The sequence below is a fragment of the Larus michahellis genome, chromosome 1 (genome assembly GCF_964199755.1).
Source record: "Larus michahellis chromosome 1, bLarMic1.1, whole genome shotgun sequence".
In the NCBI taxonomy this organism is placed as follows: Eukaryota; Metazoa; Chordata; class Aves; order Charadriiformes; family Laridae; genus Larus; species Larus michahellis.
In genome coordinates this window covers 75,435,658-75,453,419 of record NC_133896.1, presented here as the reverse complement: position 1 = coordinate 75,453,419, position 17,762 = coordinate 75,435,658, and the positions used below count along the sequence as shown (strand labels likewise).

At 39.8% G+C, this 17,762-nt stretch overlaps 1 protein-coding gene across 7 annotated transcripts in view; it reads right to left on the bottom strand.

Annotated features, from left to right (window-relative positions):
* Positions 1-12,460: 12,460 nt before the first annotated feature.
* The window catches only part of BMAL2 (basic helix-loop-helix ARNT like 2), a 42,603-nt gene continuing 37,301 nt past the window's right edge, over positions 12,461-17,762 (bottom strand). For all 7 annotated transcript variants that reach the window (XR_012587074.1, XM_074587644.1, XM_074587654.1 and 4 more), the window contains 2 exons: positions 16,161-16,269; positions 12,461-14,566 (listed from right to left, as the gene is read on the bottom strand). Coding sequence is in view for 6 of the 7 variants with exons in the window: in XM_074587644.1 (XP_074443745.1) it covers positions 14,430-14,566; positions 16,161-16,269 (246 nt within the window). In the remaining variant the exon portion in view is untranslated. The remainder of the gene's footprint in view (positions 14,567-16,160; positions 16,270-17,762) is intronic.

Genomic DNA, 17,762 nt, shown 5'->3' with positions numbered 1-17,762 from the left:
TCTAATCTAAACCTACCCTGCTCTAGTTTAAAACCATTGCCCCTTGTCCTATCGCTACCTGCCCTTGCAAACAGCCCCTCCCCAGCTTTCTTGTAGGCTCCCTTCAGGTACTGGAAGGCTGCTAGAAGGTCTCCCCGGAGCCTTCTCTTCTCCAGGCTGAACAACCCCAACTCTCTCAGCCTGTCTTCATAGCAGAGGTGCTCCAGCCCTCGGATCATCTTCATGGCCCTCCGCTGGACCTGCTCCAACAGGTCCGTGTCCTTCTTGTGCCGAGGGTTCCAGAGCTGGACACAGTACTCCAGGTGGGGTCTGACGAGAGCAGAGTAGAGGGGGAGAATCACCTCTCTCGATCTGCTGGCCACGCTTCTTTTGATGCAGCCCAGGATGCAATTGGCCTTCTGGGCTGCAAGCGCACATTGTTGGCTCCTGTCCAGCTTTTCATCCACCAGTACCCCCAGGTCCTTTTCCGCAGGGCTGCTCTCTATCACGTCATCCCCCAGCCTGTATTGATAACGGGGATTGTCCCAACCCAAGTGCAGGACCTTGCACTTGGCCTTGTTGAACTTCATAAGGTTTGCTCGGGCCCACCTCTCTAGCTCGTCCAGGTCCCTCTGGTTGACATCCTGTCCCTCTGGCCTGTCAACTGCACCACGCAGCTTGGTGTCATCGTCAAACTTGCTGAGGCTGCACTTGATCCCACTGTCTGTGTCATTGGTGAAGATGTTGAACAGCACCGGTCCCCGTACGGATCCCTGAGGGACACCGCTTGTCACCCCTCTCCATCTGGACATCGAGTCATTGACCACTACCCTCTGGATGCGACCATCCAGCCAGTTTCTTATCCACCGAACAGTCCACCCACCAAATCCATCTCTCTCCAACTTAGAGAGCAGGATGTTGTGGGGGACCATGTCAAAGGCCTTGCAGAAGTCCAGGTAGATGACATCTGTTGCTCTTCCCTTGTCCACTGATGCAGTCACTGCTTTCTACAAAGCCACCAGGTTGGTCAGACAGGACTTGTCCCTGGTGAAGCCATGCTGGCTGTCTTGAATCACCTCCCTGTCCTCCATGTGCCTTAACATAGCTTCTAGGAGGATCGGTTCCATGATCTTCCCAGGCACAGAGGTAAGGCTGACAGGGCAGTAGTTCCCGGGGTCCTCCTTTCTACCCTTTTTAAAAATGGGTGCAATGTGTCCCTTTTTCCAGTCGCCAGGGACTTCACCTGACTCCCATGACTTCTCAAATATCATGGAGAGTGGCTTGGCAACTATATCAGCCAATTCCCTCAGGACTCTGGGGTGCATCTCATCAGGTCCCATAGACTTGTGTATGTTCAGGTTCCTCAGGTGGTCACAAACCTTGTCTGCACTTACAGTGGGAGGGTCTTTGTCTCCCAGGTCCCCGTCTCGCAGTCCTTCAACTCAGGAGGTGTGAGGAGAGAGGCTGGTAGTGAAGACTGAGGCAAAAAAGTTATTGAGTATCTCAGCTTTCTCCTCATCTGTTGTTACCAGTTTGCCATTCTTGGTCATCAGGGAGGGTAGGCTTTCTTTAACCTTCCTTTTCTAGTTGACATACCTGCAGAAGCCCTTCTTGCCAAGTTCAGCTCCAGCTGAACATTAACATTATTAATCCACATTGTTTTAGCACTAGTGAAAGATTAAGAAAAAAGATCCCCTTCCCAAAACTACAGGTAAAAAACCCACAGCAACAGATGCTGGTGACCTCCAAACAGTAACACCTGTGTTATGCTAGCAGGGTTTCAGATTTGATGATCCAATTCCTCTTCTGAGCATTAAACTCATTTAAGTGAAGTAATTCTGCCGCAGCACTGACAAATAACCCCAAATGAAAAGCCAGATAATGAGATTTTGTAGATTAAGTTAGTCTCACTGCAGGTTTCTCATTGTGAAGACTAGGTAAAAACCTACCTGAATCCTCCTTATTTCAGACAGCAGATGCGGTGAGACACAGCTCTGAGTTACCTGTTACACCATACAGTGAGATTGGGGGTAGCACATAACACTCAAACATGAAAGTGTCAGTCTTGCTGAATATGTCTCTCTTAATTTGGACTTGTCTTTACACCAAAATTTATTATATCTGGGAAAACACAGGTATGTGGGAGTGACTTGAAGAGCAGGTATTTTTGAAGAAGGGTGAGAGGGTTGGGCCTTCACTTCTCATGGAAGTACAGAGACAGCACCTCACTCCATAACACACTTTGAAAATATAAGCCAAGTGAGAGTACTAAACTCACTCCCTTTCCACAGAAAGGCTTCAGGAGAGAAACAGATGCAGTGAGACCAGCTGGGCGACTCAAATCCCAAACAATAATTTAGTCTTCATATTCATTACGATTCAAGTGTATGTAAAGATCTCACCTATATGGGAAAAAACACTTCACCAGTGAATGATCAGTTTTCATTTTGAGCTAGATTACAAGTAATGTGGTTATTTCAGGAGATTCTCATTTACTCTGGTGAACAGAAGTGTGCTTCCTTCCTTAGTCTCCTTCTGGCCCCATGAATCTTTCCCTTATTCCTGTAGAGTGGCACAAGTTTCAAAAGGCAGGACTGGAAAATGTCTTCATTTCAGTTTGTAGGCTTTAGGAAAGTAAGCTAATTAATTGCTAAAAATACACAGCAATCATTATAATAGCTATAACATTGAGAACCAACAGGCAAAGGTAGAAATCTGGAAGTGGTAGCCTGAGTTTACAAAAGGGAAGTCACATTTGCTTAGTAAAGTTTGCAGCTATTTCTGTACGCCTTTGCTTAAGCTAAATGATGGCTGAATTCACGTGTTTATCCTGGCTTTGCTCTTCAGCCAAGTTTCCTATTACCACAGTAGAAGCTCTGCTCAGCCCGTCATTGACATTTGTCCTGCAGTTTCAGCAAATGCTCCTTGAACTCCAGAGTGTTGTCTCCGAGGCAGAAAGAACTGGGTGATTTGTTAGTGTTTATTGAAATACATTCTCAACAAAATGCTATTAATAGCTTTGTTAATGGTCCCGTGCATTTCTTTGGGAAATATTTTGACTGAAATTGTTGCACTAAAAATCTAGTTAGGTTTAAAACTGAGGTGCAGATCACTCCTATTCAATTTTTAACTGCAATTTTACAAATATCTCAGTATAATTTTGAGGCTGTCAACCTTTGCTAAAAAGTGATTAATTTTTGTCTGTGACTCCACCTGCTTTTCTTATTTTCTCTCTTTTTTACTTCCAGTGCAGAATTACTGTGCTGCCACAAACTTTCACTTCCCCACCAACCAAAGAAGCAATTTAATCGGTGGAGTTTAATTCTAGCTTTTACACTCCAAGTGCAAATACTTATTTAAACACGTGGCTAATTCTAAACAGAGCTATTCAAGTGAATAAAGCTACTTACATGAAGATGTCTGTGAGATTAAGGTTTTAGGCTATGTTTATACCATACTGAGTAGTGTTTTGTAGAGAAACCCAAGCTGGATCTGGAGCTCGATGGTGGAAGACAAGCCAAGTAGGATAGTCCTACAGGCTTTGCCATGATAACTAGATTATTTCTAGGACTCACTGGTGTGCTGAAGGTGCTGTACGGTACCACATACAAAATGGCTCGTTCAGAAGCAGCCCTGGACTTTCTCAAGACGGTACTGCACGGCGTTATCATATCATTAGTAGAATCAGTAAAGCAGGGATCCTTCTGCAGGAAAATGCTACATCATTTAAAAAAAAAAAAAACCCAAACACCAAAGAGCATCTTTTTATACGCTGCAGATATTTTTAAAGCACTTGTTTATAACCAATTATGGGTTATACTATTTTCATATAGTCATATATATATATTTTCAGCTGAAAATCAAATGTGTATAAACAAATTTAGGCCACTATTTCAAAATTAAAACTCATAATATGAACATCTTATTATGTAGAACTCCTCCTTAACAGCTACCAAGGACTGCGGTTTTTTAACTGATGATCAAATTTATCCATCATGAAAGGGAGTAATGATAATAAACTCACTAAAACATTACAAAAATGTATTCCTTTTTCTAAACCTTTTATATTAATTTTAAAATCTAAAGTGAACATCCGCATATCTTAGCTAGAATATGACTTGTATTTGCACCAAGATGCTGAAATGCAGTTTGAAAACTATTCGGACATAATTCCCTGAGAGAGAAGAAACACACTGCATCCTTAGTAGAAATACTGAAAAACCTTTTTGCTGTTACTTTTAGCTATGAAATGAATTATGTGGAATATGGACTTCTTTCATTGTTTTGACACAACCATCTTGCCAAAATGCTAGTTTTGAATATAACTCGTTCTCCAATGTTAACCGCAGAGAAAGAACAGGACAAAAAAAAATACGGCCTGGCTGTAAGAGGATTTATATCCAGCCCATTTTTCTAGTTGAACTTCAGTTTTAACAGTCACATTGCAATTAGTCTTAATATTGATCTTGGCCACGCTGAAGCTGGAGGTAAAGAGTCTTACCGATTGTTGTGGAGTCAAGTTTGCACTCAATTTTTCCTAGTATAAATCAATTACAATGTTAAAGTCCACTCGGGACATATTAAAAGTCCTACAAGTTCTGGTCTGCCTTCTTAGTGAAACTCAACTTTCAGAAGAAAGAAAATTGCAAAGAGCTAAAAGCTCATTCTCCATTACAGCTATGTCAAGGGTTGGAAGAAGTCTCCCAAGTTCTTTCAGAGCAAGGAATGGCTTAATCATCCATTGGCATGTACAAGATTACGCTGGGCATTTCACTGTATCATTACAAATACAAGTCCCCATAAAGTTCCTTGCGCGTCAGTAACCAAATCAAAATACCTATGAAAAGTCTCAACGCTTTGGAGGAAGAGATGATCTAGTCATCCCATATATAGAATCACAGAATGTTTAGAGTTGGAAGGGACCTTAAAGATCATCTAGTTCCAACCCCTCTGCCCTGGGCAGGGACACCTCCCACTAGACCAGGCTGCTCAAAGCCCCATCCAGCCCGGCCTTGAACACTTCCAGGCATGGGGCATCCACAGCTTCTCTGGGCAACCTGTTCCAGTGTCTCACCACCCTCACAGTGAAAAATTTCTTCATGATATCTGATCTAAATCTACCCTCTTCCAGTTTGAAACCAATACCCCTCATCCTATCACTACACTCCCTGATAAAGGGTCCCTCCCCATCTTTCCAGTAGGCCCCCTTTAGGTACTGGAAGGCTGCTAGAAGGTCTCCCCGGAGCCTTCTCTTCTCCAGGCTGAACAACCCCAACTCTCTCAGCCTGTCTTCATAGGAGAGGTGCTCCAGCCCTCTGATCATCTTTGTGGCCCTCCTCTGGACTTGCTCCAACAGGTCCATTTCCTTCTTATGTCGGGGGCCCAAGAGCTGGATGCAGTACTCCAGGTAGCAGAGCAGAGGGGTAGAATCACCTCCCTTGACCTGCTGGCCATGCTTCTTTTGATGCAGCCCTGCATACAGTTGGCTTTCTGGGCCTCAAGTGCACATTGCTGCATCATGTTGAGTTTCTCATCAACCAGCACGCCCACGTCCCTTTCCTTGGGGCTGCTCTCAATCCATTTTTTTTCTGCCCAGCCTGTATTTGTGCTTGGGATTGTTCCGACCCACATGCAGGACCTTGCGCTTGGCCTGGTTGAACTTCATGAGGTTCAGACGGGCCCATCTCTCCAGCCTGTCCAGGTCTGTCTGGATGGTGTTCCTTCCCTCCAGCACGTGAACCGCACCACACAGCTTGGTGTCATTGGCAAACTTGCTGAGGGTGCACTCAATCCCACTGTCCATGTTGCCAACAAAGATGTTAAACAGCACTGGTCCCAGTACTGACCCCTGAAGAACACCACTTGTCACTGGTCGCCACTTGGACATTGAGCCATTGACCGCACTCTTTGAGTGCGACCATCCAGCCAATTCCTTCTCCCCCGAGTGGTCCGTCCATCAAATCCATGTCTCCTCAATTTAGAGACAAGGATGTTGCGTGGGTCAGCGCCAAATGCTTTGCACAAGTCCAGGTAGGTGATGTCAGTTGCTCTTTGCTTATCCACTAATGCTGTAATGCCATTGTAGAAGGACAGCAAATTTGTCAGGCACAATTTTCCCTTAGTGAAGCCATGTTGGCTGTCACCAATCACCTCCCTATATTCCATGTGCCTTAGCGTAGTTTCTAGGAGGATCTGCTCCATGATCTTGCCGGCAAAGAGTCTGACTGTAGTTCCCCAGGTCTTCCTTTTTTCACGTTTTAAAAATGGGGGTTTTGTTTCCCCTTTTCTAATCAGTGGGAACTTCACCAGACTGCCACAACTTCTCAAATATGATGGATATTGGCTTGGTATCTTCATCTGCCAGTTCCCTCAGGACCCATGGATCGACCTCATCAGGTCACCTGGACTTGTGCACCTTCAAGTTCCTTAGATGGTTTTGAATCTGGTCTTCTCCTACAGTAGGCAGTTCCTTATTCTCCCTGTCCCTGCCTTTGCCTTCTGTGTCTTGGGTGGTGTGCCTAGAGCACTTGCCAGTAAAGACCAAGGCAAAAAAATTTTTGAGCACCTCAGCCTTCTCCATATTCTGTGTGACTAGGTCTCCAGTTTCCTTCTGGAGAGGGCCCACATTTTCCCTAGTCTTTCTTTTATCATCGACATATCTATAGAAACTTTTTTTGTTGCCCTTCGTGTTCCTGGCCAGATTTAATTCTATCTGCGCTTTAGCTTTCCTAACCTGATCCCTGGCTGCTTGGACGATTTCTTTGTATTCCTCACAGGCTATTTGTCCTTGCTTCCATCCTCTTTAGGTTTCCTTTTTGAGTTTGAGTTTGTCCAGGAGCTACTTGTTCATCCATGCAGACCTCCTGGCCTTTATGCCTGACTTCCTCTTTGTTGAGATGCATCGTCCTGAACTTGGAGGAGACGATACTTGAATATTAACCAGCTTCCTTGGGCCCCTCTTCTCTCCAGGGCTTTATCCTACGGTACCCTACCAAGCAGATCCCTGAAGAGGCCAAAGACTGCTGTCCTGAAGTCCAGGGTAGAGAGCTTACTGTGTGCCCTCCTCACTGCCCTAAGGATCTTTAACTCTACCATCTCATAGCAACTGCAGCCAAGGCTGCCCTTGAGCTTCACATTCTTCATCAGCCCCTGCTTCTTGGTGAGAAAAAGGTCCAGCATGGCACCTCTCCTCATTGACTCCTCTATCACTTGGAGAACAAAGTTACCATCAACACATTCCAGGAACCTCCTGGATTGTTCGTGCCCTGCTGTGTTGTTCCTCCAACAAATATATGGGGGGGACTGAAGTCCCCCATGAGGACCAGGGTTTGTGAACATGAGGCTGCTCCCGTCTGTCTATAGAGGGTCTCGCCCTCTCGGTCTTCCTGGTCGGGTGGCCTGTAGCAGACCCCCACTGTAATATTATCTGTCCCTGCCCTCCCTGTAATCTTGACTCATACAGCATGTGCATAATTCCCACAACACTAACTGGAGTTATTTCTTGACATACAACGGACTGAATTAGGACTACTGGAACAAGTTAGAAGTTCCATCCTACCATAAAAATGTAAATCACTAGACTCTAAATTACATCTCTCAAGTTTCTTGTTCCAAAAATACCTGAACAACTTTGACCCTATATTTGAGTGGGGCAGTCATCAAGACTGCAAATATCTCAAATCCAAATTTTGAAAGTCTTATTCCCGATTACCCCGGCTTAACGCCTTGATTAAAGTAAGGTAGTAAAACCAGGCTGAAAGCAGCAAGATGAGGAGTTAGAAATGGTAACTTGCAGTTCTTCTAAAAAGGACCATGTTTACTAACACAAACAAGCCGTTCCAGCAGTGCAAGTTCCGCTCAGCACTGTGCCCAACCCCTTCCATATTGATAAGGTGAAGTTTCAAATTCTGTTTAGATAATCTATAGAAACCTAAAATCAACAATTTTGAAATGGGTTTGATTATTGTCGGAAAAGGCAGCAGCTGCATACTAGCCTAAGCAGGAAAATCATCCACTTGAAAATATGTTCCCCTCAGACTCCTATCAGTAATCCTCTTCACCATTTTTAAAGTTACTGACGCTTATGCTCATCACCAAATCTAAAACACCATTAAAGTGATTGTGATTACTTATCAGAATCAGTAAATACTTGGTTTAAATACAGCAAAGACGGAGAACAAACAATCCAGCCCCCTTTGCTTTATCACAAAGGAACTGACAAAGCACCATGCCACAGCCCCACTCATGCAAGTATCTTGCTTGTAGCATGGTATAGAATTGCATTTTAGATTATTTATGTAAGTAGTTGTCCTGACTGTCCCTTTTTTTTTTTTTTGGTGAAGAATGTGCATTTTTCCTGCATCTGTATAACTGTATCTGGAGTTTCACTCCATTTGATCTTTCTGTTTATCTGCAAACTCCCACAATATTGGAGCGTTTCCCATGGCTTTCTACCAAAGCAACTACAAGAACTCTGGAATAATGACCTCTGATTTCCGAGATACAGAACACATGTTTTTATACTGGAAACTTCAAGTTCCTTACAGAACTTGGATATAAAATGCCCTCAAGAGTTAAAACATACCACAGGAAATCAAATACATGGGGTTTTTTTGAAAAGGCTGTCTAGGAGCATGCTGTAAATTACTGTAATGACCCACAAGCAAGACAGCTCTGAAGAACTGTATGATTTTATTAAGAAGTTTTAAAGCTGGGGATCCATAAAGGGGGGCTGTCATAAAAACCTAAGTCATGAGTAGCACAGAGACAGAAAGTAAGAAACAACTGTTTGTTGTTTCTTCCAGTACCAGAAGCAGCGATCCACAAATGAAGTAGTAATCTGCAGATGAAGCTATCAGGAGCCAGAACAAAGAAGTGTCTCTTCCCGTAATAGAGAGGAGGCCTGTGGCACTCCCCATTAAAGGAGTTTCAGAATACAAGTAGTTTCCGTGGGCCCACTGCAGGGGTGGTCGAATAGACACACTTGGAATAGACATCCTTCAGGGTTTACCAAATGGACAACCCAAATCAAGCTCAGGAACCTGCCGGAGCTGAAAGTGGTTGAAACAGCTGCTGTGCTTATCCTATTCTTAGCTGTCTTTAGGAGCCGGCTCACGTGCATTGCTGCCCACAGCAGAATGGGCAGTCTGTAATACCACAGCTGCTCTGATGTTCCACCGCAGAATGAAGTGCAACTAGCCCAGAGCCCTTCAGAACAAGTGTTTAGCAGCTGTGTCTTGCTGAAACAACACTAAATTCACCTGCCTGATTTTTTGATTTGTTTTGTGTTGGGTGTTTTGTTTCAGTGGCTTGTGTTGGGTTTTTATTTGTTTGTGGGGATGTTTTTTCCCTCTTTTTTTTTTTAATTTTTTTAAGAGATTTACCATCTCTTCAACTATAACAAAACTGTTATGTGATACTCAAAACATTTGTCCAGAAAAAAAAAAGGTGTATTCTTAAAGACCTGGTAAATCAAATGTATATAAAGTATAAGGGATTAAGAAACCAATTTGCTTATCAACCTATTTTGACAAGGTGAAGTCTAAGGATGGAACCACTCTTGTAAAAGAATTTTTATTAATTCATCCTAAATTCTTTCTAAATCCCCAGTACTATTGTCTGTCTTCTCTACGATATTGCCCTACCTGTAAGATTTATGAAAGAAGCAATCTTTGAAGTCAGATTTGTTGTTTAAAAGCATTGCATATTATCTGAGATATTGTATTGTTAAAGTTCTGCTCCTCGCTTTACAGTCTCCCTTCCAGAAACACACTGATATGCTTCATTGTTACTATTAATTATGTTATTTTCTCTCAGTTGTACCAAAGTTCCTTAAGCTTTGTAGGACAGATTACTGATGTCAGGTCAGGTACGCTTGGGCTCTGTAAATGCTGGGGAAGAAAACTTTTACCACTGAGACAGGGCCAGCATTATGAGAGCAACCAACAAGGAAGATCTTTCCCACAAAACTTTTTATGATTTCCAAAGATTGTGTGTTTATTTCTAGAGGTTTTGACATGAGAACAACTTAAGGACAAAAAGTTACATGTATAAACTGCCTGAATAAATCAGGCACACTGCGGTACTTTATTCCCTTTTCTCTTCCATTTAACAAAAGCACCCCACAGAAGCCAACACAGAATATACACAGCTCCCATGGCTTCTATTTTTTTTTTTTTTTCTTAAATGTAGTAGACTGCTATAGCTTGGCAGCTGTTTCACAGGATCTTGAGTAAGACAAGTTATAGACATGGATCTGCACCACTAAAACTGGCTACTTCCAAGGGACACGTGAATTTTTGTCACGTCTCAGGAATTCTGTCTTTTCCTCACCAGGAGTACAGGAAGTTTCTGAAAGCAATTAAGCCAGGAACATCCCAGCAAATTTAGTCATGACAGCCATCAGTCATGGTAAGGGGGATCTAGATGAACCTTCTAGAAATGAGGTGCACACAGAACGTGCCACAGCAGCAGAAGCTGTATTTCATCAGCACATTCACTACCGTACTTGTCTTTTTTGTGGATCCTCTAATTCTGCTGCTCTGAAACATGGTTTTACATCTTTTAACCTGCAAGAACTTATAACTTCAAGTATCCTCTTCACCTCCATATTTGTATAGAACAAAATAATTCTCATCAGGGATGTGGAAAAAAATTATCATCTTCAGAAAAGTCCTAAATGGCACAAGGCTTTCCAGCTGACGGTTACTTCCTGGAATTCCAGGAAATTTTACAAATTAACGTGATGAATGTCAACGTACAAAAAGGAAGCAAAAGACTAAGATAAAGAGGCCAGAAGTCAGGGCTTAGGGAGAAGCAGCATCACTTATACAAGAATAAATTCTTCATTTCAGTTGGGATCACGAACAGGAACACACTACTGTCAGCAACCACTTCAGGCTAATTTTAGCTTTTTGTGCTTGTGAGTAAGCCACATTTTCCAATACTCTAAAAAAAAAAAAAAAAAAACAAACAAAAAAACCCAAAACAAACAACAAACCAAACCAAAAACGAACTGTAAAAACCACAGAAAAGCCCAGAACTACAATGCACCACAGGAAAGAGACATGGACTGAAGCTCTGCTCTAGACCCATACAATAGCACTGTACTTGACTGAACACTCCAAGGGAATCCCAAGAAGCAATTACAATCGAAAGAGCACAGAAAGGTTTCCCCCCTGCCCGCACAACAACAACTGTCAAGTATTGTTACAGGAAATGCACAAATTAAGGTTTAATATACTCACACCTTCAGGATTCACCACTGTAAAACACGATGGTATTCCGAGGCGCTGTTTTAATCCAGTGTGCAACATGGCAGACTAGCCCTTCCTGCAGTCTAGCTCTGATCTAACGCAGGCTGGTGATAGGCAACTATCACCCACCACCCAGCCAGATCACCTTCTCCTTCCAATACCCAGATGGTATTTGTTTCTATCACATTTGTGTTCTCTTCTCCTGATTCTGAAAATTATTCTCTCATGTTTTCCTTTCAACACAGGAACTGGTTTCCCAAATAAGCTGCTGCTTATATCAAAACTCCTCTCCCATCAAGATTTTCTTATCTGTAACTCCACATGTGCTTGCAGTAACAAATTAGTTGACCCATCTCCAAGTATAATCTCAATAAATAATATGGCTTCTAAGAGTCTGTTTACACCTGCTTTATCACTTACCATACCTACCCCTGGCATGACTCTGTAAGAATTGTATTCATGTACTCTGTTTGCTTCTGATCAAACAGGCTCTTTCAGGTACAGCCTAAAGGCACTCTCCTTTCCAGAGATGGCCCAATTAAGCTGCAACAACAGGGGTGTTTAGTACCTAGAAAAATGCATGTTAGTTTGGATTACAACATTACCCTGGCTAGGGAATATCACCTTGAGCTACCAAAATCCACATTAGTTCAACCTCCCCATTTATATTTTTAGGGAACAAGCCCGGGATCTGAAAACATGAGTACTTCATATTTAAATTCAGTATTAGGTAGAATTGTCAGCAGACTAACAGCAGTGCATCAAAATAACATTTTATTGACCTGATTTATCCACATCATCTGATAAACTGCACTATGCAAAAAAAAAAAAATCCTGTCCGTATCTTATTAGAATTGTATCGTTATACGAACAGAAATAAGCACATACTATCTCAACTGTATCATAAAGTATGTATTAATTTCATCATAAATACTTACAAGTGACGCTTTTTCTTGTAAGACTGTTTTAAACCAGAAAAATTCACAAATAGTAAAGGGAGAATCTAATAAATAATTTGATAGTCACAATATTGATCAATGACTGCAAAAGATTCAAAATTACATTTTTGTTTTTATTTTTTAGGGAAATCCAAGAAGAATCCAAAAATAGTGCTTTGACTCTAGACGGTTTTATAAGTCTTGTGAAATAATTAATATACTTCTTCAATAACATCTGCACCATTTTCAAACAGTTAAAAAAAGAAAGTATGTTGAGGAAAGTCTGTATAATTTTAAGTTATTTATTTACTCATTTATCGGCATTAGCTACAGCATTTCTTGTTTTATTTAGAATTTATTTCTAGAATAAACTAGACAAAAGAAAATAGATTTTACAACGGCAAAAAAATGAAATTCTCAAGTTTCATTTATACAAGAGGAATTCTATCACTTCTTAGAAAGTACCTGTTTATTTATTTCACTTTGCTCCATCATACAGCCCAAAATTCATTTTCTGTGAAGAAACAGAAAAAATTATTCTAATAAATCTAGAGAACAGATAATTTTGGCCCCATGTCTGGAAAAAAAAAATTTGAATGCAGGAAATAACATGCAAATTAAATGCAAAAAAATCTATAGAGTTAAAGAAAAAAAAAAATCAATCCAACATGCCATTCTAGGAAACCTGGACAAGATGTCATCAAAAAATTCATCACTTGCAAAACGATTCATATGTATAAGATACAAAGCTGCTCTGTCAAAACATAGGAAGTCAGGGGATGACAAAATCATGTATTCAGTCAGGAAAGGGCAGTTGTCCAGCAGTAGAGTTGTGACATCTAGTGGCTACCACACCTATTTGTTCACAGACTGCAGCCTTCGTAAAAAGATCTGAACCAGGCTGCCTATCGCTCACCCTTGGCGGTAAAACAAATGCAATAGTGCTTATAGTGGTGCTTGTGTTTAAATGTCTGTATTAACAATATGCACACGTATCAAATATCTTCTAATGCCTTCCTTTCATTACCCAAATTTAAAAAAAAAAAGAAAAACAACAGAAAAAAATGCTTTTATGATATATATCAATGCAAAAATTTGTCTAAATCTTTAATACCAGAGATAAAAAGATCTACTTAATATATTAATGCTATATGGTTCTAATACAACCTATTAAGTGCCATGTTCTTGACTAATTTGCCTAAGTATGATACAATTCTTCCAAAAGCTGTCTCCCAAAAGAAGACCATCCTATATAGCATTTACGTGCAGACAGCACTATATTACACAAATATTACAAAAAGTCACAGACTCAAGCAATAGAAAATCAAGCTAATCCCTCCAAAAACATAGAGACTGTAAAAGCTACTATAGAATTTTAACATTTTTTTCACTAATAGACAGTGCTAGCCTCATTCTGGAACCAAGACAATCTATCCAAACTGCTCTAGTTCATAAAATAACCTGTGATGAGATCGAAGTGCTTTATTACAGTTACAGCATTACTTTTCTTAGGTTCTATGCACTGCCCCTCTAATAATACTTTACAAATAATACAAAATAGTAATCAACATTTTGTTGCTCTCTTATCAGGTTTGCATGCTGGGGAAGTGACTTATTTTTCTCAAAACCTTCTCTTCTGATTGTTATGTTGATCTAATCAAAATCCTTGCTGCCAGAATTGTATGCTTTATTTTCCCTTTTGACTACAAAAACTGCACATCTGAAAAGGGCAAGGAATCACAAACTGCATCATTTGAGAATTACAATACCTTATTTTACAACTGTAGTGTATGCAAATCATCATTTCAATGAAATTTAATAGTTACAAATGTCCTTAAACTGTAAGTACAGTAGGTTCTATAGAAAATAACATGGCTGATCAATATTCTACCACTTGAAACAAAAACAATAAATAAAAGCTTAAGTACTAAAACTAAGAAAAAGTATTCCTATACATTGCACAGTACCTTTTGGTTAAAGCTTCTTAGCAAAAATATAGTAATGTATTTTAAGCATTCCAGTTACAGATGTTTCAATATTAAAATTTCAAGGTTTCCCCATCATGAAAAAAATATTGCATTTTTCCATAGGTGCAGCAGAAACTGTCTCTCTCTGAACAAGGCTTCAGTCTTTAAAAATATATAGACAGTAAGTACGAATTCAAATGAAACATTAAAAAACTATATTACAGTACTGAGGATGTACGGTTATTGTGCATTACTGATTTTACATTCCTTCTTATTTTGAAAAAGCAAAACTAGAGAGCCCATTGTATATCACTGAGTTCAGCTGGATCCCCAAGTCCTCCATCAGCCTCCAAGTAATTCATAAGAGCTGTCATAGCAGTGTCATCATTTTCACATATCGCGTCAAAGTCCAGTTGAGAATTACCACCTATAAAATTATTAAAACATTAATGTATGCAGTAAAAAGCATGACAAATAAAGTAACTTTCAAAACCTATTTGCTTTTAAACAGCACCTTCCTTTGTAGTCGAGGCAAACAATTATATTTAAATGTAAAAAAAATAAATAAAAATCAAGTAATAGAAATAATGGCTGTCTGCAGACACATGTAACTTGATTTAAGAAGGCTTAAGTCTTGCCAATCCACTGGACTACCTCCAACTGCCAGCTAATAAAACCTGTATCCATGCAGTGACATTCATGTCACTGAAGCAGAAAAACTGCTTTCTACTTCATGTCGCCTTACTGGGAAATACAGTCATGTACCTGAATTCTCATTTGATGTACTATGCTGGATGAATGCCTGAAACCTTACAAGTTACTACGCGTTAGCTCTAGAAATCAATACCTTGCTATACCCTTGCCTTTAACAACAGTAAAGTAAAATGCTTTACCTCAAGTATCAATGAAAAATGTTTCCTTGCCTATCTTAGATAAATGTTGTTGCTTTTTTACCTTTTTTTTTTCTAAACCCTTATTTGAAGATTAGCCTCTTTTTTTTTTTTAATATAAAGGGCTCATAGCTAAACTGGAAGAGAGCTATAGGTTTAAAATAAATAAATAAATCCCTTATAACCGAAATAAAAGAGGGAGACAAAATTTTCTAAGAATTGAAGTACAGGATAAGGATAAACATTGCTTTTATAGCACTTTGCCTTTTATGTTTATGAGGGTGTGTAGTGATAGGATGAGGGGTAACAGTTTTAAACTGAAAGAGGGGAGATTTCGATTAGATATTAGGAAGAAATGCTTTACCGTGAGGATGCTGAGACACTGGAACAGGTTGCCCAGAGAAGCTGTGGGTGCTCCTTCCCTGGAAGTGTTCAAGGCCAGGCTGGATGGGGCTTTGAGCAGCCTGGTCTAGCGGAAGTGGAAACCTAGTCCCTGCCCATGGCAGGGGGTTGGAACTAGATGATCTTTAAGTTCACTTCCAACCCAAACCATTCTATGAGTCTATGTTAAAAATAATACACTAGCATTCTCCTCTTAAAAGACCAGTGCCCTGGTTTGAATTATCCTATATCCAGACAAACTGTTGCCTTAGCGCATGCTTGGAGGATGGGAAAGGAGAAAAAAAATAATATTTCTTTCTGAAACATTTTGACTAGCCCTTTGTATCGACTACCATAGCTTGCAGTTAAGAAAGAGATAAAGTCCTAAAAGGACAATGGTTCACAAATTACAACCAGTTCCCTTACAATGCACTGAAATTCTTTTTCTTACCCATCTCTCTTTTCTGGAGACAGAACTAAAAAGTACCTAATTAAAACTGTGGCATGCAAGAATGCAATGGTAAACCTCTGTTACAGGATGTTATTTTTGTCATGAGATTCATTCATTGATCAAATTTTGCTGTTTGCCTTCCAGTGATAACACATCTGTTTTAAGAGTCCTCTCAAGACAGCCAAATCTCATTACAATTTATACATGGTTGTGAAGTGGTGCACTCAAAAATTACACCATTTATCAGAAATGTTTTCGCCTGCAGCCCCCAAAATATCCCCAAGAGAAAGAAATCTTACTGAGGAGAGGTTCATTATTGGGAAATGGAATAGCACCCTGGTTTTGTTCTGAAGTCTCTAGAACTTCTGCTTCTGAAGGACATAACTGAATCAACTCTTTATTTGGCACCTGAAAGAACAGAAGTAGTAAAAGGGGAAGAGTTAAATCCTAAACGTAGTCACAATTATTACATTACAGAAACATTATAAATTGCTATCAAAGTATTAAGAACTAAATAGACTAAAGGAAAAATACGCATCAACAGGCAGATCTACGACATTTAAAAAGAATTTTTTTTACGGGTTCACATAGCACTGGCCTTGGCTTAAATAAAAGGTGTTACTTACACATCTATCAAAGGTACTTCACAGTGATAGCATCTGCTTTATTGAGGGTTTAATTCAATATTCAACAAATAAATCCAGCACAACAAATTGTACTGGTACGTATACTTTCCATTTCTATCCATATTGCCAATGTTGACACATTCTAGCTAAAAGATAATAAAAAGACCTCATACCTCCCATGTTCTCTATGCATTAAACGATATGAATTATAAACTTTTATCTTTTCTATTATTTTGCATCTTGTTACCATCATGATAAAAATTTAAGTAGTTTTAAATTCCTTTTTCCAAAGCGCAAAAAGTAGGCTAGCAACAACAGAGATAATAGTCATCCTAACCCAAACATACCAGGATTTCCCCCCCCCGCCATTTGTTTCATGTAACACATACATACAATTTAGCAGGATAGACTTCTTGGGTTGCCTGACTTGCGTATATTCTACTAGGAAATTAATAAAGTTGAAATGCTTTACAAAAACATTTTAAGAACAAATGGGATACCAAAGCACAGAATAAAGAAAAACCTACAATGAATACAATGAAGTTACCCTTATGATGAGATGCTGCATGATTTAGAGTTCAGTATATATAAATCAACAAACTCTTAGGGAGAAAGACCTGTAGTAAGGCAGGGGAGAACTAATCGGAAAAAAAAAAAGGATGAAGACAAAACAATCCCTAGTCCAGAAGAGTATTTTTAGGAAACGAAAATTGCAATCGGAAGATAAACTGTCTTTAAATTGAAAGAAATTTACATTCAAACAAGTGCTGATAAAGAAGGAAACGTTTGTTCAGACAGTGCACAATATCCAACATGCCATATACTTAGGTAAAAAATACGTTAGTTATTCCATAGCTAAGATCAATAACTATGACAGTTATAGGTTGCGGTGTTACCAGCAATACTAGATGAGGAAAACAGCACATTCTATCAATTTTTAGAAGATTACTGAAATACCTTCAAAGTAAAAATTTTAAACATTTCAAAGCTGAGAACATACAGCATAGATTTTTAAAAGGGCCTTCAAGAACATGAAGATTAAAAGTAGACGTGAGAGAAAACAAGAACTGGTATTTTATTTAGGTTGTCAAACTGAACAGGTGGAAACACTTTTACTCTCCAACAGCTATTTAGCAAAAGTTTTAATGCAATTCCAAATCCAGAAGAGTCCTCATCCCACGAATCCCACTTAGATTTAGCATATTTGTAGAGCTTCAGCAGAGATCCTAATAATTAAGTGGAGACTACAGTCCTCTCAGCCTCGGGAATAGCCCC